At 38.8% G+C, this 20,273-nt stretch overlaps 1 protein-coding gene across 1 annotated transcript; it reads right to left on the minus strand.

The window, feature by feature from the left end:
* Positions 1-1,141: 1,141 nt before the first annotated feature.
* On the minus strand, positions 1,142-20,090 carry tfr2 (transferrin receptor 2). The gene is made up of 18 exons (XM_030775715.1): positions 20,027-20,090; positions 16,423-16,479; positions 16,017-16,233; positions 15,232-15,418; positions 14,689-14,829; positions 14,206-14,314; positions 13,583-13,825; positions 13,315-13,454; positions 12,996-13,177; positions 12,800-12,919; positions 11,161-11,243; positions 11,006-11,069; positions 10,802-10,869; positions 9,980-10,053; positions 9,359-9,443; positions 8,934-9,161; positions 2,635-2,775; positions 1,142-2,523 (listed from the first exon to the last, which is right to left on the minus strand). Exons 2-18 carry the CDS (start codon positions 16,456-16,458, stop codon positions 2,281-2,283), a joined length of 2,361 nt encoding a protein of 786 aa, XP_030631575.1. The 5' UTR covers positions 16,459-16,479; positions 20,027-20,090; the 3' UTR covers positions 1,142-2,280.
* Between the last annotated feature and the right edge of the window lie 183 nt (positions 20,091-20,273).

Raw genomic sequence — 20,273 nt, forward strand, 5'->3', positions numbered from 1 at the left:
TAGAAATATAAAATAGAAATATATACAGTATATTTTTATTTTAAAAACTTAATATAAATATATGAATAAAAATAAAAAGATAGTTATTATTTAAGTTACATACGTGTTTGAATACATACAGTCTTTAATATCAGACTATGAAATGCAGTTTACTTGATGTGAGAGTATCAGATCTGTTCCACATAAACCATGAGAACACCCAAAATAAAAAGTGATCAGAGGCCGTCTAACATGGTCATATGCTGCTTAGTTGTGGCGCCCTCTCCTGGCAGCTGAGTGTATTATCTCTCTCTGAGTTTTTGTCAGTGCCTGATGGTCTGATTGGCTATACCTGTCAGTACCTCTCTCAAAGGGCTGGGGGTTAATAGTTTTACTTGAGAGCACTGACAATCACATCCCTTCACTGCTTCCCGGTCACCTTCTGCCTCCTTTTTTTCCCTTTTGTACTGTTGGTGGTTTCCCTTTTTCTCGACTCTTTGAAAACCTACATTACTGCTCTTGGACAACCTACAATTCCTTTCTTTGTACCTTTATTTAGAACAGGTCAAGCAGAGAACTTCACAACTGAACAGTTTCACTTCAGCTTGGTTGGTCAATCTGGTTTTGTCCATACACTTTATCACATACTCTCTATCACACATTATCATCCCTTCCTTACGCCGTGTGGCCATCTCAGGTTTTTCTGTTCAGGCTGATTCGTTCACCATCACAACAGAACTAATCTCAGTGTTAGTGCCAAGCCTGCTGGTCTTTAGTCAGATATAAAAAGGGGAAAAGTTAAATGTCAGTCTAAGGGTTGAATAATAGTGAGCTGTGATTTTAATGTAATACTACTAAGCAGAGGGTTATGAGTTTGACTCTGGCCCTAAACAGATCTCTGATATGCCCTTGAGTTTAATGTTGCTCTAGTAGACATTGCCCTGGATAAGACCATCAGCTAAATGAGAGTATAGCCGTTGTTTATCATTAGAAATGTAGGACTCGATGCAATTTACCAAAAATAATATGTATATTATTTGGTGAGATATGTAACTCAATACAGAAATAGGCCAGTTATTAACCTTTATCACGTCTCAATATTTTTCCTTATAAAAGTAAAAGTTATCATCCAGAGAGAAAAAAAAGAATGCTTTAATTAGAGAAATGAAAGCTTTATTGGAGCTCTATTGTTGTAGCAGTACACTGAAACCCTCCATACACAATCAGTATGTTACATCAGTATGGTATGACTGATACATTTGAAGCTGTCCCACTTATCAAACTATAAATATTCAAATTAAACAGTATCTCCATCTTGTCCTCTCCTGCTGTCCGACCCTCAGTGCAAAAAAGGGCTGTGCAGAGAGGAAGCTTTCTTCTGTAGTTTTGGAACTGGGCTTGTGAATGTGTGATTGTCATTCCTAATTCCTTATGCTTCAGCAATGTTCCCTGGACTTAGATAAAAATGTTACATTCAGATGTAGTTAATTAATGCATTCACATTGCCCCTGTTGTAAGGACATGCCCTTGTATGCTACTTTTTAAACACATTTCAGTTGTCTCCAATATCACTGGCCAGACAGTGGTTGATGATGTCACAATCAGAGGGGTCACATGACCAGTTATCAACGCTTTCCCCTCTCTGTGACATCACCCCGATTGATAGCAGATGCTGCTTTCTGATTGAACGACAGTATGACTGTCATAATTATGAGAGTCACTGCTCCCGATAATTACTGCTTACATTGGTAACGAGTCCATTATCAAGTAGCAATAAAAAAGAATCATGTAACAATCTCTATTAACAATTAACAAGTAATTAAAAGGAGAAACTCACTGTTCTGTAAGAACAGTGATACTGCCGTGGCCAGACAGAAAGAAAAGAAAGAAAAAAGAAGAAGGACAAAAAAAGTGTGAACAAAGTAGAAGGAAGGAAGTTGCTCATACACTAAACAAACATCCACATTTGTCATAAGTCAGCACATGTTTAGACTGTTACACTGTTTCATCTGTTGGCCAAAAGTGTTATGACAGAGAAAATGTATATGGACATGTCTGAGAAAGGTTTTGATTGTAAAGTGATAGTCTACTGTTTGATAAAAACATTACCGCTACTCTATGAAGGTTTTTGTATTTCTGTAAGGTAATGTATGTCTGCACATTGGTTAAAGATATGACCATTTTATGAACCAGTAATTTGAAAATTTAGTAATGTCGATGTACAGCCACCAAATGCTGCTTTGTCAATGAGTATGTACAGAAAAAATTCTAGCGATTTAGAAAAGCATGAGTGTCCCGTTTCTAACGTATGATATCGATATTCCAAACATCTCCACTGAGTGCATTGGCAGCACCCTGTAGGGTCCAGGTAAAGAAGGCCAGTTGCCGTCGGAAACGGGCCTCGTCAAAGAGCTGAGGGTGCGAGCGCAGAAGAGAGAGGTGTTCAGTGAGCGCGCTCAGCGTGTGTTCGCCACGCCCGTGCAGCACATGACGGAACGGGTTCTCCACTGCCGACACGTACTGAGACAGGAAGTAGTACTCTACCTAAAAAAACACCCACATACATACGAATCCATTTAGTCACCACTCAGCATGTGCATGCTGTCATTTTAGGTATCTGTAAAAGTTGTTTTGTGCAGGTGTGTGTTAGTTTACCCTCATGATGCGTGTGTTGTAGAGCCTGTTCATCCTCTCGTCCTGGATGTCACTGTTTTGAATGGCTTCCTGTAGAGTTTTGGCTGCCCTGCTGTAATCACCCCTAGCACTGAACACCCACTGGGGTGATAAACCACGTGCCTATGTAAGAAATGAGAAAGAGAGCGAGAGAGAGAGAGAGAGAGAGAGAGAGAGAGAAAGAAGAAGAAGAAGAAGAAGAAGAAGTAGAGCACAGAAGAAAGAAGACTTAGAATGAGCTAGAGAAAGGTGGTACACAAGCTACTTTTAGAACTATACCACATGACAGTTCAGCACGTTTTGCAAAGGGTCATTTTAATATCACACGTACACCCACAGAAGCAGAGGGTGATTTTAATATCACATGTACAACCACAGAGGCACAACCAGGGGTGTCTCTTCTCACATGAGAGACACAAATTAAGCTTTAGTTGCAAGACCAACTTAATGAAGCATTCTTTTTTGCTGTTTGGTGTATTTTGCTTTTGGGTCATTTACATTTTTTTCTAAGTTCTTATTTTGTTGCTCCCAAAATTTATTACTCTGCTTTCATTTATCATTGTTTTTTCTCCTTGCTTTTTCTAAGCTAGCTTGTTTTGCTCCCAGAGTGTGGCATGCACTTTACAGGGACTGACAGAGATGCAGGTTATATGGTTGGAATATGCAGTGAGTTTCTATTGGTTATTTCTTTTCCCAGAAATGAAAAAAAAAAAACATTTTTTAAAAATTCCTTTTACCAGAAATCTTAAAAGTGACAGAATCTACACATTCTTTGCAAGAAGCAAATACTTTTATGTTATAAGTGAAAAGGTCCATGGCATTTGAGTAAGCTACCCAGAGTACTTAGTTCTAGTTTGGGATCAGTCCTTGAACGAGCCAGGAGCCAATGAAGAGAATGTGTGATGGGACCTTTGTGTTACTCCAAACCACCTCACTGCAGAGTTTTTCAGTAGCCACAAACAGGACAGATGACACTGATTCAAATACATATATAATGGGTTGAGGAGGAGCACTTCATGGATAACCATCTAAATCAGAAGATGATCGGAATCGCCCAACTTTGGAAATGAATCTTAATTACAAAAACAAACCAAAGAAAAGAAAAGAAAACCAAACCAAACCAAACCAAACCTACACAATTGCACAATCTGTAGTATGCTGCGGTAAAGTTGTTCAGAGTGAAAAGCATGGTGTGTGTCAGCGTGCCAATGTTCAGAACATTCTGGGCCTTCCGATAGAGGATGTCTTCAAGACAACTTTAAATGATTACATTTGTAATCTCATAACTCCTGTTGGGATTTTAATCATTTGCAGGGTCTTTTTTCCCCTAGCAAAATGTCTTTTTCTTAAACTTTAAACTTAAACTCTTAAATTTTAAACTAAGTTTAGTTGTACAGGTCCCCGGTACTGCTAATGATTCTTGAAACTGTGAGATTTCAGTGCTGTGCAATAGCCCAATTTTGATCTTTTAAACAGTTATTATTGCATTACGCAAAATATGATGCTGTACTTGGTGTATTTTTGTGTTGTGTGTTTGTATGTGCGTGTGTGTTTACTAAATATGAGATGTTTTGATGTGGTTGGGTAATTCCTTGACACAATACGGTAGAAAACATCCACAAGACATATTTTAAAGCAACACAATTTGGCCAATCATAGCACAAACGTGTTTTCAGTTCTCACACTAATAAGGTATTCATATTCATTCATCTTCACTTGCCAGAAAGTACTGGTGGAAAGACCACTGACAGAGAGATCATAATGCCCGTGTATGTTTGTGTGTGTGCATGTTGGAGAGAGAGAGAGAGAGAGAGAGAGAGAGAGAGAGAGAAAATAGACCGAGAGAGACAGAAAGAAAGAGAGAGACAGAAAGAGAAAGAGAGAGAGTGAGAGAGAGGGAAAGGAAAGAATGACAGTGTCACACAACTTGTCTTGCTTTTTCCTGACACCAGCATGTACATATATATTTACTTATTCTGGTCTGTGTTTCACTTCACTGCAGGTGAGTTTTTTTTTTCTTTTTAATTTATATATGAAGGTAATTAGTTACTTATTGATTGATTTATTACTGATTCAAAATCTGACACTGTACTTTAGCCTGTGAAAAAGAAGCCTCCTAAAATGCTCAAAAACAGATATAAAACAGAAATGTGTAGAATATTAATTTGCAAAGTATGAATTAATGATACTTGTGATTCCTTGAGCAATTCTTTAAAGTACATTTCTCCTAATCCACTGTTAATGCTGTTTTACCCACATGCACATTCTTCACATTTATCACTTTAAATGTAAACCAATGGCTACACACAGTAAGAACATACATCCATGCAGCAGAATACCTAGAGCAGCGCTTTTTGAGTCAAACAAATTTATAATCTTCAGGAGGTGAGACAGCAACAGTTCATTCTGTTTCCCGAAACAGACAAATATATTTGAGCAAAACTCTTGCCTTCCCTTAATGTAAAATATGGAAGTTCTGAAAAATGCTTTATGTATCCAAATTATTGCTTCATTTTCTCATTTTCTTGTAAACAAAATTCTTTGTTAATTTTTTGACACCTTTTTGGAGAATGCCTGTTTGTTGGTTAGACGTTGTTATTTAGTAGAGTACACATATACTTATTTTTACAAATATTTCTGGAAAATACATTTCTGAAGTTCCAAATTAATTAAATGAACCAATTGTGAAATTAATTGTTAAAAGACATAAAATATTTCTATTCCAAAATAACAGAATTTCTCATCTCTTTTCATATTTCAGTATTAACCGTGTACAAAACATGTCACTAACATTGCAACTGCATGTTTAGGCCTGATGTATTGTGGAACTAGAATGAAAACCTAAATTAAGTCAAAGTCATTTATTTTGTTTTATCTGTATTTCATTAGATTAATATGTTTAGCTTTTTTGAAACATTCACACTTATTTATTCAATTATTTTGAGTGGAGAGCTCTCTGTCCACAAACACTAACAGTTGCACCTGACTGCAACACTGATCATCAACCCAAATGGTTATAAAAATGCATAACTGTTTCTAAAAGATTTTATGCAGCTTACACTTTAGTCTTTAAACAAGCACTAATTGTTTGAAAATATTTAAGTAAAAATGTAATATGTAATATGCCACATCATTTAATGGATTCATAAAGAATGCATTGGAGAAAAGTCCACAACACTGTAGTATTATTCTCAAAGAAACCAAAAGAGGGAAAAAAACCCATTGCTAATTCCTTTAAGAACATTAAATAAATTGGCCACTACAGTTACATAAAGACATATGTAGTCATAAGAAAAAAACAGAAATGCCATGAAGAGGAGTGAATGATTCTTTTTTTCATTTGTACATCTTCAGGCTGTAATCTGACAAACAGTAATCAGATTGTGAATATCAGCAAGTACACAGGAGACTCTGCACTACTGCCTTGTTCCTGTACTGATCTGCAAGAATCGTCTGAGACCGTTAAATGGTGGACGCCACTGGGATACGAAGTGTTCTCCGCTGATCTTAACGGCCGCTACAGGGGCAGAGTTCACACCTTTAATCATACTTCCCCTGGAAACTTCTCTATTCTCATATCAGACCTGACTGTAAAGGATGACGGCTCTTACTGGTGTGTTATCAATACCAGTCAAAAGATACTTATCAACCTCACTGTTAAAGGTAAGGTACTGTTCCTCATCCATGAACCAACCCAAAAAAACTTCTCTTTCCACAAAGAGGACAAGCGAGGGGTTATTGTAATATTCAATTCCATATCCTCATACAAAATATTTCAAAGAATTAAATAGTAGGAGGACAGCAAGGAGTTACTATTAATGTTATAAAATGAATATACCATATATGTATGGATACAGGTTTTCCTGAGTTTTTATATTCATATAATCTATAATTACATGTGGTTATTTATGTTTGAGATGGAGAAAAGACCACCACCAATCCCAGTATTTATCTCTTCAGTCTTATTCCTGTACCACTAATCCTGGGAGGTATAGCAGTCATCTACCGGAGATACAGAGGTACAGACAAACTCATCCTAAATCCTGACTTATTTTCTTGATATTTATATATAGCCACACAGTGTACAGTCATCACCTGAATAAACTGATAACACAAATCTCTAATACCGAGTACACTATGGGTTTTACAATTCAGGTTTTACTAACCAGCCAGAAGACCACAGACAGGGACAAACACGGAGAAGTCAAGAGCAGGTAAGAAAATACAGATGTTAAGCCAATATTTAACTATGAATGTAGTGAGATATTTTGTGAATGTAATCATTTCTGTATGTTCTGTAATCATTTCTGTATGTTCTATTCCAAGGATGAAGTGACATATGCATCGGTTAGGCACAGCGTCACCATCAGACCACCACAAACACAGACAAACAATGGAAACATTGAAGAAACCACATATGCCCCAGTCAGAACAGTACATGACTAAGGCAACAAAAGAGAAGACACACAAGTTCTGGAAAGTCACCTTCTAAGCGTGGAAAGAAAGATAATAATTTCAGTAAACCACACAGTTAGTCAACAGAGCTGAATAATTTTCATTTACTGTTCCTCTAAGTGCTAATGTCTGATGTTTTTCACTTACATCACACTGTTGCAACAGTCATGATCTAAAAATTTATGTTTATCTTAATGCTGTCAGAATCTACTCAGCACTCACACTTTCACCCTGTGAAAAAGTTTTTAAAAAGTTTTTAGTTATAAATAACTAGCTAATAAATTTGTACTAATGCTCACTTGCTCTGCATTAACATAGGTCAACCATGGTGCACCTCTTAACAGAGAAACTGGGTAAACTTAAGACAAGTCCTAAAATTCAGCCACAAGTAATTCTAGTTTATAGTATCTAGCTAAAGGCCTTGCTGTCTTTGTTGTACTATAAACATCTCCGTATTGTGATTTCATAATGGGAATCATGTCAACTGATAAACCCAGCGTCATTGCTTATAGAAATTTAATGAACATGAAAAGATTGTGTTAAACAGTACAGCTGTCGTGAACCGTTGAATGCGACTGGAATTAGTTGTGTTCTGAAAAATGGCGATAATCTGCATACTGATCGACAGATTTATTACAAACGTACCTTAATTTGTATTCTGCATCTTATTAACCTGTTCATGCTCGCATTAATCAATGCTATCTTAAGACAATAAACTTCAGAGATTACATAACATTTAAAATTGTGTTAAAATTCCGATTGTAACATATTGGTTTGAACATAGCCAGTCCCCTATAAAAACATAACTTGTTTTCTGCATTCGATTTCTTCGTTTCCCTTTTTTATTCTCCTTTTTTAAAAAAATTGGCAAAGTAATCAAAGGCCATACCAGTATGCCACCAACTGATTTTGATGACCATTGAATCCGGTGGAACCAACTGCCAGCATGTGAAGTATTTGCACTATTTCAAGCATAATCTCATTGAACTGTCCGTATAATGTACGTTCGTTTTTTTTTTTTTTCTTCCTGCAAACAGTAAAATGTAAAACATTTCTGGGCACATAAAGGTTTCTGAAAGTACGACATAAATTCCCACCCAGTCGCCTGCTGTTTGTATGCGTAATGGCTGCCCCTCTGAGTGCGTAATCGTTCTTTGTGGGCCTAATCATTGCTTTCATCAACAGCCGTCCACAGCATAAAGCAAGTTTAATCTTGTTAAGGAATTACTTTCAACAGAATGAGAAGACAAATAAATGTAAATGTAGCCATAACACGTACTAACTGGCTGCGCGAGAGAGGTACAGACTGTAGACAGACTGTCAGCATGGTACCAGGGTCCGTTTGAGTCACCAGAGTTAGAGTGGAGCCACAGCTATGAGCAAGTTCTTTGGTCAGCCCAAAATTAGCTTAGTTATATAATACCTCTGTGTTTTCTGGTGCCTAAAATTCTGATTTACACATAGTGTGTCAGGTGATTCTAAGTGTCTATGTGTATGGATATTCCTACACTCATCTCTTAGACCTGCGGCAGATCGATTAGGATCAAAACATTAAAGCTTTCCATTGTTTAATACATTAAAAAGTATTAAGAGTATTACTAAACTGAGAGTATCAGAATTAAGTGTTTAGAGTATATTACAGTTTAAGGGCCAGTGTCCTTTTGACTGATTTGGTATTAACTCCTAAAAGTGGAAAATATCTCCCCATTTTGTTGAGTCAACTTAATTTTGATCCCCAAACATAATTTTGATCCCCAAACATCCCCAAACAAATAATTACATAAATCCTGTGTGTGTGTGTGTGTGTGTGTGTGTGTGCGTGGTACCTGTAGTTGAGCAGAGAGCTGGTTTAGCTGTGAGCTGAAGTGGAGGGCAGCACTACTGTAACAGGTCACGTCCAGAGGAAGGATGTGGTCATGAGACAGTTTCAGTACCATCAGACCCACAAGCTCAGCCAGTGTACGACCAACCGCCCCCAGACGCCCCTGCAGGAGCTCCTGCAATCGCCCTGCACTGTCTAACTGTGTGTTCACAAATGGGTACACACGCGCCTCCTGCAAATAAATAAATGAATAAATCGGACAGGAATACAACCACTCACAAAAGCAGTTGTTACAAGCTAATACACCCATGCATGCACTGCATACACACATGTATGTGCTCTTACTGACCTCTGGTGTGGGATGTGACAGCTCTAGTGCCATTTGTTGTAACAATACATGAAACCAGTTTATATTCATTCATATCTTACCTCACTAAAGCGCAGCTCCATGGCTGGTACGCCCCCAAAAGCAGTGAAACTGTATGCCCCGCTATTGAGATATAGCTGCTTTATTCTGTAAAAAAAACAATCACAGCACAGGGATCAACAAGCTGTACACACTGAAATGTTGGTCTGCACAACACTGTTATCCTGTGACGTTATTTGGCTGTTGGTGGCCCACTTGTTAGTTTATGCAGTTTTTGATTTCTCTACAAATGTTAACCTTTCTCAACAACAAGCTGTTTTCACCCACAAGACTGCCTTCGCTTGGATGTTTTTTTTTTTGTGCATGTCTCACTGTGTCACTGAACCGTTAACTACTGTGAGTGAAAAAAAAACAAACAAACAAGTGGGAGGTTGTTTCCGAAATGAACTGTTGCACCAGACACCAGACATGACTCATTATCTGCAGGACAGTGCACAAGGTAATAGGACCCAATACACTGGACACTGACTTTATACTTAATAAAATACAAATAAAACACAGAAAATAATTACCATAAATGACATTTTTTCTTACAAAAGAAAAAATAAGAGAAGATATTTTGAGTCTAAACTCTGTGAAAAATTGGGTACAGAAAATAATAATGTTTTATTAAAGAAACTCACATTTTGCTCTTCCATCCACCCTGACTCTCAGCATGGGCCAGGATAGTTTGACCAGTGTGTTTAGGGTGCTCAACCTCCAGGACACACATATGAAGATAACACATAAATACACAGATAGGACACACACACATCCATGGAGACAACAAATACAGATAAACATAACACAAACATGTACAAAGAGATAGAAATAATCACATGAAAAAACAAACATATTGATAGGTCGATGGCACTCAGAAACAGGCACAATGATCATATACACCAACGGTTCTCTTGATTAGAAACGCCTACCTTGGACCTACACTCACTGGCTACTTCATAAAGTATACCTGTCTTATAGGTGCACCACATAGAGGTACAATTACAGACTGTGGCCCATCTGTTGCCATATACTATTTGTCAGCCACCCTCTGTGCTGTTCATCATTGGTCAGTTTCTGACCACAGGACCACTGTTGACTAGATATTATTTGGATGGTAGACCATTCTCAACACAGCAGTGACACTGACATGATAGTGGATGTCACGCTGGTACAAGTGTACCAGGCACAGCTATGTTGCTGGGGTTTTTATACACATCAGTGTTACTGCCCAAAAATATCCAGCCAGTAACAGCAGGGACACTGACATGTGTCCTGGACCACTGATGAAGGGCAGACTATAGCCGACACAAACTGTGCATATCAACAGATTGGCCATAGTCCCTACCCAAAGTGTAGTTCCAGAGGAGGCGCTCTCTAATAAACTGAAGGATGAGTGTACAGTGAATAGCATTCATATGTATACAAATATGTGATATTTCTATAGGTGGACCAGGCAAACCTACCTGTTTGATGGCTCCTTCAATTAGGTCCACTAGTAATGGGCTGGTGTAAGCAGACAGAGTATCATCACCTGAGGACACCACACACACACACACATATAAAGAGAATCAATAAATCAGTCAATCGATCAATCAGCAATTTAAAAGGGGAGACATATTTTAAAGCCATTGATATTGAAACACACATTAAACAGAGACTGACATTACCCATAACAGCCTTATCCAAACTGAAGTAAGCCACAGCTTTCAGATGCAACATGGAAAGGTATCCCTGGCAACCAAAGTCAGAGGTGAAGGGACGGTTTTAAGACAAATCAAGCAACATTAGACTGAGGCATAACAAAAACACCTGACAGCCTCACCTCTAACCACTCAGTGGCACCAACATTTCCAAAATCACCGGCATCCCAGCTGACAAACAGTAGACTTCGTCTGGGGTAGAACCCTGGACCCAAAAACATAGTCATCTGGCTGATGAAGCGGTGTGTATTAAAATACATTGAGTGTCTGATTCCATTCCTATAGCACAGGTGTCTCTTCTGGTCTCCACGTGGCCTTCATCAGCAATTAGGGCTGTATGTGTGTGTGTGTGTGTGTATATATATATACACATACATATATACACACACATATACATATTTGTAAGCTAATGTGTAGAAAAGATGAGCTGATGTGTGTGTGAACTCCAAGTCTTATGGACTGAGATGACTGTTGTGAGATGGAGACTACAGGACAGATGTTATTAGCCATTCCAAATCAGGAGAAAATGGAAAAAGAAGCTACAGATACTGATGCTGCACTAATACTGCTTCAGTACTACTGCAGTCAGAACGTTCTGACATATAAAAAATAAAATAGTTCTGAATGGGTCTTCCTTGATAAAAGACAAACATGATAACATAGGGATGGTAAAAGGTTTCAGAGACACAAAGGGACAGGAACCTGATATAAATCAGAAATGGAACTTTTTAGCCATATGATGGTATAATATTTCCAATAAAATTGTACAGCTATGCAGAATGGAGATATTGAAAGCTTCCAGAGCCTTGGAGACAGACATTTATTGGACAAGACAGATTTCTATAGGTACCTACAACTCCACCATTACTTCCAACAGGAAATAAAGTTGAGGAGCTCTAGGAAACCAGGAATTATTATACAAATGTTCATTAATGCGTACAAATCAGAATGCTCTAAAAAACTGATAATTGCATCAAGGTATATTACTTTTGAAGGAATATTCCACTGAATACATTAAAAACAAATGGGAGAATAAACTGGCGATTGAAATTACTGATGAGACATGGGGGAATTTCTGTAAGAATCCAATTTGCTCCATTAACTTGAGGCTTTGGAGTGAATTCTGTTGGGAGAATTGTGTATGTTTTTGTGCACTTAGACAGTAAGGGAGAGTATCTAATATCCAATGCCCCTGTTGGAGGCAGTGTGGGCTGGTAACGGTAGACCATGCACATGTTTTCTGGTCATGTGCTTTTATCCATATACTTGTTGAAAGTCCTGTTGACTGCAAGCAAAAAGACCATCATAAGGAACCCCCTACCGTGACCCAGTGGATGGACATTGTTAATGCCATATGCAGTATGGAGAGACTGACATTTATATTAAGACTGGACCAAGAAAAAGGACAAAGATGTTGGCAGAAATGGCCAACCTATTTAACAGAGGAAAGAGACACTCATACAGCCTATTTAACCCAGGAAAGAGACATTCATACAGCCTATTTAACCCAGGAAAGAGACATTCATACAATCCAGAAATGATGGACTTTTGGAAAACATAATGTATGGGATTCATTATTACTGTGCATAACTTTGCAGCTCCGATACAAATTATTGTTCACTTAATAAAAATAAAGTAAAAAAAAAAAATTCTAATAAAAGATCAATAGACAACAATTTAAGTCCTTAGTTTTCTATGTGTAACTGTATCTTGTCTATATTTATGGTAGAGGGAAGCAGCAGTTGTTGTGTGTCTGTGTACCATTTTCCACCATGGCGCTGAATGTCCTGGCCAGTTCCAGCAGAATGGCGGTGCCAACACCAGATTTCACTGCTCCAGGACCCCACGAGTCCCTCTGTGCCCCCATTATGATATACTGATCTGAGAGAGACCAGAGTCCAGTGTTAGTGGCCTTCAGTTTTCAGGTACATACACATGTGCTTTATCTCTGTCTCACCTGGTTCAATTTTCCCCTCTATGGAGGCAAAGATGTTATTAAGCAGGACAGGGGTCATTGTGTTATAAACCCCCATCCTCAGTTTCCGTCCATCTCCCCCACTGAACTCTGGACCCAGCACACAGTGCACATATGGCAGCCTTCCCTGCCAACCACGGGGGCACTCAGAACCAACCAACTGACTGAGAGAGAGAGGGGCGGGGGGAGGGAGGCAGAAAGAGAGAGAGAGCGAGAGAGAGGGAATGTTGCAATAATGAGCACATCAACTTTTAGTGACATCCTTTTTTGTTGGAGATTAGAAAAGCATTCAGTGCTGTACCTTAACAACTTGGACGCAACATTAGCACTGATTGGCTGAGCAGGAATGACTGGCAAGCCTGAAGACTGGGTGGGTGGAAACTGGGTGTGGTTGAAGGAGGGAAACCCTGGTGTGAAAGGGTCACCAGAACCCAGGTGAACCTGTCATTAACAAGACAAAGGATGTATAAACCAAAGTGAAACCAAAAATGTTTAATCAAAATTCCTCATCATTCCCCCTTCCATTGTTTTTCCTCTCTCCTCTTTCTCTCTCTCTCGTTTCTACCTACGTGTTCAGAGATGGCGATGTGACTGCTGAGACCCAGTCGGCGTGGGTCCTGGGGCACATCAGCAGGGTCTGGGTAAATCAGTAAGCCCACTAATCCGGCCTGCTGGGCATGCCGAACCTTCTCAGCAAAGCTCATGCCCCCACCCACCCTGGCAACGCCTATGGTCCCCCTCAGAGAAACACCCAGAGAACGCAACTGATCAAAGTCCTGCCACCGAGCGTAATTTACGTACACCACGCCGCCCTGTGCAAACAGAGAATAAACATACACACAGAAAGCAAACGCTGGAACAGAATTACAAGTCTATGTTGGACATTTTCCACAGAAACTACCCATGAGCTGGTGTATTAGGATGTGTTTTGAGGACAGTTTTTTTGAGTCCCGTTGGGGGAAAGGTTATGTATATATAGATACATACATCATAACACCATAACAGTTACAAATCATGAGAACAGGTACAAATCATGAGAGTGGATATCATGGGAAGGAGGATGCTTTACTGAACTGGATGGCTGGGTTATATAGTGGAGAGCTGTGAATGCTGGAGTTTGTGTGGGGTTCCCAGTATTAAATGGTTCCATAGTTTCAATGTGGTGTTGGGCAGTTTGATTTTTTTGATCTACCTCAGCTGTTCCTGTTGTGCTGTAGGCACAGTAATCTGTAGTGTCCAAAGGAATCTCCTCCAGCTCCTTCCCCTCAGCATCCACCAGCCACAAGGCATTCCTCTGGGTCCTAAAGAGAGCCACGTACAGAGGTCGGGATGAGTCTCACACGCCACTATACATGCGTGTACACACATGAACATACACAGATAAACACACACACACACACACACACACACACACACACACACACACACACACACACACACATATATATATATATATATATATATATATATATATATATATATATATATATATAAGCTGTTACGCTAACATGTTCTGAAAAATCTTCAGTTATTGTCAAATAGAATGAATATTTCTATTCACCAGACTTTGTTGGTTATTTTGCATCAATACTGATTTAAATAATCAAACTGTATTTTACTTCAGGAAATACTTCCTTGTGGTACACAGCTATATGAAACAGATTCACATACATACTTAGAGGGGAACTGCAGAGTGGCATAGTGTGAGTCAGTCCAGGTGTGGTCCATGCGTAATCTCTGGAAGGTCTCCAGAATCTCTTTGGCCAGTTCATTCCCCTCAGACGACCCCGATGGATGGGTGGACCTGCTCACCCGCCTGGTACCAGATAATAAATTACAGGTCTTAGTATCCTACACCCAACCCACTTACACGTCACTGCTTTAAATCATGACAGCATGTTACTGTATTGATCTGGTTATGCTGTGAATGTTTACAAGATCATCGGTTGACATAATATTATCAGTGTTAAGTGCATTAATGCGTAATATGTTGCTGTATTTAGTTATTGCTGAGTGTGATAACAGTGAGTAAAAGGCATCGTTAAAATAAGAGAAGGGATTTGAACCACAGGTAAATGACAGCAGATGAAAACATGTTACTGTGTGGGTGACTTGGCGATGTTTCCTACTGTGTGTTGCCAGTATATATTGTATGATTGCATTGTAAGATACACCATTAGATAAGACACACAATGGGTTGTGAGTTACATATTCGAACCTGATGGTGTTTTCGATCTTTTCCTCTTTGAGGTATTTCTTTAGCATGTCTCTGAGGTCTCCCATGTACATCACACCTACTGCAGCGGAATGATCCGGCAAAGCCGTGTCATCGATTGGCACCAGCTCCCCTTCATCCTCACACAGCTCACACGTTCCACGGAAAACGACGTAGCCCAGTAAGAACGCTGCAGAGAGGGGCCAAACATATTGGACAATCCATTTATGTCATATTAACATCAATTTTTTTTCATCCACAACGAGAAATATGAACTGAAGAGTAGATGAGAGCATGCGTCTAACGCCAGGGCACTCAACCCACACCTCTGACTGTGTTGCAGCTCTTTAAAATCTTACATTTTCCCCCAAAATTGTTCTAAGAAATTATATCAATACATTTCGTTCGACACGTGTCGGTCGGCTCACTCGCCCATCACAATACATGAGGATATGCCTTCAGTGTAGTCTCCCTTTCCCCTCATTTTAAGTTACCAGACATTCATTTCAAATCACATCAATCTATAACATGCCCCACATGTAGTGATGTCTGTGGTAGCAATGATAATGATATTATATGGTAGTTAATGCACTATACATCAAGCTTTTCTTTCCTTAATAACATATAATGATCAGCCATATTCTAAAATGCACGAAGATTTGATGGAGGAACATGGCATTTTTTAAAATGTGGCTTTTGCTAAAAATAGATTTGCTATTGTTACTCCTGAAAAGGGAAAGGCTAGTCTAAGCTAACTATTAGTCTTTGTATGCTGTGTATATGTGTACCTGTAGTAAATATAAGCAGTGCTGTTAATGTGAGGTACAGAATTGCCTTCTTGTGGTTTCTTGGTTGCCGTAGTACCAATGCTATGATGTCACTGCTTAGCTTTGACTCCAGTTCCTCCTCTGACTCTCGCTGGATAAGCTTCATCTCCACATTCTGGGCTCTGACCTCTTTCCCACCCCCTTCCTCAACACCTTCCTCAGCCTGGGCACCTGAGGTCTGAATACAGACAGAACTGGGATTGTGGGAGGAGGAATACTGAAGACAGTGGAAGGAGGTATAGTACAGTACAGTACAGTAGAATATAATCCCTCCCCACTAAATTTCATCAAAGAAACTCACATGTGTTTTACTGATGTTGAAATCGTGGCCAATGGGCTTTAATGCTTGATCACATGACCCTCTTACCTCTGTCGGCATAATCCTGGCGGCATCTGTATTCATACTGCTTTTATCACTGGCAGTCTAAACAAGGGAAAACACACACTTTTCTTTTTCAGTGAATACATACACATACACACACACATACAGAGACATGTGTACACAAACACACACAAACATACACACTCACGCGTGCACACACACACACACACACAACTGTGCTGGAAACTCAGAGCTGGATTTGGGCAAGAGGATTCCACTAACAGTAAATTACCAGTTGTTGCGTCATCCTGATATTCCTCTGGAAACAGAAAACGTAATCTAGTTCCTCCTCATTCCAGAGTCCAAGAGGACATCAACCCCGGTTTCTGACAGTGACACTTGGATAAATGTAAAAATGGAAGAGTGGTAGCATTTGTTTGTAAAGTGAGGCCTTTGGTTTTTAGAGACATGATCAAACCAAATTATCAATGAATATTCAACACATGGGCTTAATCTGCCACATCATAAACTGTCATATTATAGGAATGTAACCATAAAATTATAATGGATGTGTTGTTAGTTACAAATCCTATTCTACAGTTTAAAGTATAGAGCTGAGTAACTCTGTATGTGGAGAAAGAGAGTATGTGTGTAATTTCTTTGTGGGGGAAAAAGTACTGCGCCATTAGAGTGGGAAATCCCAAGGTTGAGTTCTCTGGGTCAGTGACCTGGCCAAAGCCACACTTCCCAAAAATCAGAGTGATGACACTGCCCACATCTCTTGCCACTCTCTCTCTCTCACTCTTGCTCTCCCACTCCCCAACTCTATCTCTGGTTTCCAGCGGACAGGAGAAGGGAGAAAGATAAACGACAAATGACCACACCCTTACGCAAGCATAATGTCACTGTGCACGAAGAAGCAAACATCCTGATCAACACAGGGGTACACAAAATTACGCCTCGCGCAGACACATGCACATACACATACACATACACATACACATACACATACACATACACATACACACACACACACACACGAAAACAAATCAACAGCCAAAACTTTTACGATTAGAAATCTACACATCAAACCGTGGAACTGTGTACTTTAACACGATAGGTGTGGAGAATGCACACAAGCACTCACACAAAACTTATCCTTTCAAAACACAATGTCTATCACAAAAGTCAAAGCTGTTTATTTAACTGCTGTAGGAGTTGTATTGGAGACAGTACACCTGTTTAGCTGTGTGTCTATGCAGTGTGAATGCTGCATGTAAACTATTAGTGAAAGTGTAGAAAAATATGTATGAGAGAAATAGTATATGTGTCTGCTGTAGTGAGCAGGCCTATCTGCAAGCTCAATCTGACACAATGTGTGTATAGCTGCAACGTGATTGGTTGATCCCTTGTAAGAAAAACCCTAAAAGGTGGAGGGGTAGAGACTCCCCTTTTAAGCTGAGATGAAAAGTAGGATAAACACAGTATAGTTCATTTAATTTTGAATCCCCTCAATGTCATGACTGAAAAAAATATATGTCAAAAACTAGTGAAAATTGTGTCTCAAGAAGGCAGAGTTAGAATTATATAAATCCTCTGGGATCAGAAGTATTTTCTTAAATGCTGTATTCATGGAACAATTTCTTGTAGTATTTAAAAAAAACTATGAATTACATGTTATGGCCATTATTATATCTGCCAGTCAAACTCTCAGCTCTGTGCAGTCTTTGTTTGATAAACCTGACAGTTTAAAAAAAAAAGTTTCCAACAGAATTGGCTTTTGACCCAGTTTCAGCTCTGTGTCTGCCTGGAGTATTGAGGAGCACAGTTAAGAAAGTCTCGGAGTAATTAATGTCTTTTTCAAAGTGATGGCTATGTCTTCAATATATTTAAGACTAATGCATGCCCTATACTCTTTATTGGCTGTGTTCCAATCAGACATTTAATCTTAACACACACTAATTAAATCTGTCCTTTCTTTATTTTCACTCTAAGTCACTATAAATTCTCGGGGCTAGCACAAGCTCATGCATGGAATGAGACATTTAGATCTAAACAGTCCTTTTTTAATTTGCAGGTCATTTCCTTACAATCACGTAAAGACATTTTAGATCACATTTTTTTCCCTTTATAAAACAATGGCTTAAAAAAATTATGAATAACGTAATATTATGTTACTTGCCAAACCTTAAACGTTTCATTGACAGAAGCAGATACACTGTTATTGCTAAATATTAGACCCAAATATAAGAAAAATATAAGAAAGATCAGACAAAAGAACGATATTAGAAGAAGCAAATATTAACAAACAGAACGTTAAGTTAATCAGAGTTCATGAATCACAAACCAGTCAGTGACTAATCGTATATTGCAGCAGTTACGGGTACATAGAACATGTGAGAAAGGTTATTGAAGTCCTTTTAAAAATCCATTGATAAAATGAGTCATTGGTATCCAGCACTGTCAGATCAGACTTTACGTCAATTTTTCTCTGCCATACTGGACATCTACATTACAGTTTATACTGATGAGAATATTAATATGGATCTTGTCCCGTCACATGTTAGATCAAAGACAAGGGACTCAAAGTATTGTAACCATAGTTACACTTATATCAATGATTAATTTGCTCTTGTGTGGTGGTGAAGTAATTGTGCCCCTATAGAATGACCAGGGTGATTGTGTAATGTCTTTGAAGTTCTGAGTACATAATCATACCTAACACGACGATCAATGCCTCAAACACACAAATGCATACAACTGCAAGGACATAGAGACCAAATGGATTTTCTTACTTCTGAAAAACACAGCGATGCAACCTACAAGTCAAGGCCACCTGACCCCTCTCTTATGACAAACCCAAACAGATATATAGCTAACATACAGACACACACACACTTACACACATAAACACACAGGGTCATTTCCTTTCAACCTGATTTGACCTAGTTGTACCATGTCAAGGTGTTGGCCACAGTCTCCACAAGATCTGAATCAACCAGCTACAGATTGGTGACATCAGTTTCAACTGACCAATGTTGTATGATTTGGTTCATTAGGGTTTTTAAGACTGTGTTTGTGTGTATTCTGTTGCTCATTCTCAATTTGATAACATTTACAAGTAATTGCTTACTGATTTCTCTCACATGATTTTGAAGATTGTGAATTTACACATTTGAATCTCTCTTAAATAACTAAGAAAAATATGGCGGGAAAAATATGTGTTGATTAGTTTCTTAAGAACATGTTCCTAATATCACTATGATGACACATTACAATGGCACTAAAATGACATAATCCAGACATAACACACAGTAACATAATAACAATGTCATGTGTAATGTCATGGTGAATCTTACAAACACAAAGATACTGTTCTCTATGACGGACTATGAGGACAAATTACTGGGCTGAGAGACGCTTTTACCCAATCACAGTCAATACCAGATTCAGACCTGTGAGTTATGCAACTCTATGGAGAAGTCTTCACTTAATTTACGTAACGACTGATCAAATCAACAATTAATGACACCAAGAAGACATAAAAATGAATAATGAACTCAAAACTACAGTCAAAGGTTTAACAGAAGTTACTAACAATCGATTTTGTGTCAGTTATAATAACGTGCGCAAAGGGAATGACACTCACCTGCCATAGAGTTACTCTGTGTCTATGTTCAGCCACACTGTTACCCCTCCAAATTCTTATGCAGGTCAACCCCTAAGCCTGTCCAAAGCTCCACCCACAGACCCTCCCCCTGCTGCTTTTCCTGACTCATGGTTGGCCAGTGACAGGTGCTGACGTCTTCTAAAGGAAGACACTTTTGACACTGTCTTTTATGAACATTGTAATTAAAAAATAAAATAAAAAATAATAATAATTAACTTTTCAGATC

Source organism: Chanos chanos, chromosome 5 (assembly GCF_902362185.1).
Source record: "Chanos chanos chromosome 5, fChaCha1.1, whole genome shotgun sequence".
Taxonomy (NCBI): domain Eukaryota; kingdom Metazoa; phylum Chordata; class Actinopteri; order Gonorynchiformes; family Chanidae; genus Chanos; species Chanos chanos.

Excerpts from the sequence above, each read along its gene's own strand:
- tfr2 (XM_030775715.1), bottom strand. The coding sequence starts at position 16,458 with ATGAATACAGATGCCGCCAGGATTATGCCGACAGAG. Across the intron at positions 13,455-13,582 it reads ACATCGCCATCTCTGAACAC|GTTCACCTGGGTTCTGGTGA; the intron begins GTAGGTAGAAAC and ends TGTTAATGACAG. Across the intron at positions 9,444-9,979 it reads GGTGGATGGAAGAGCAAAAT|AATAAAGCAGCTATATCTCA; the intron begins GTGAGTTTCTTT and ends TTTTTTTTACAG.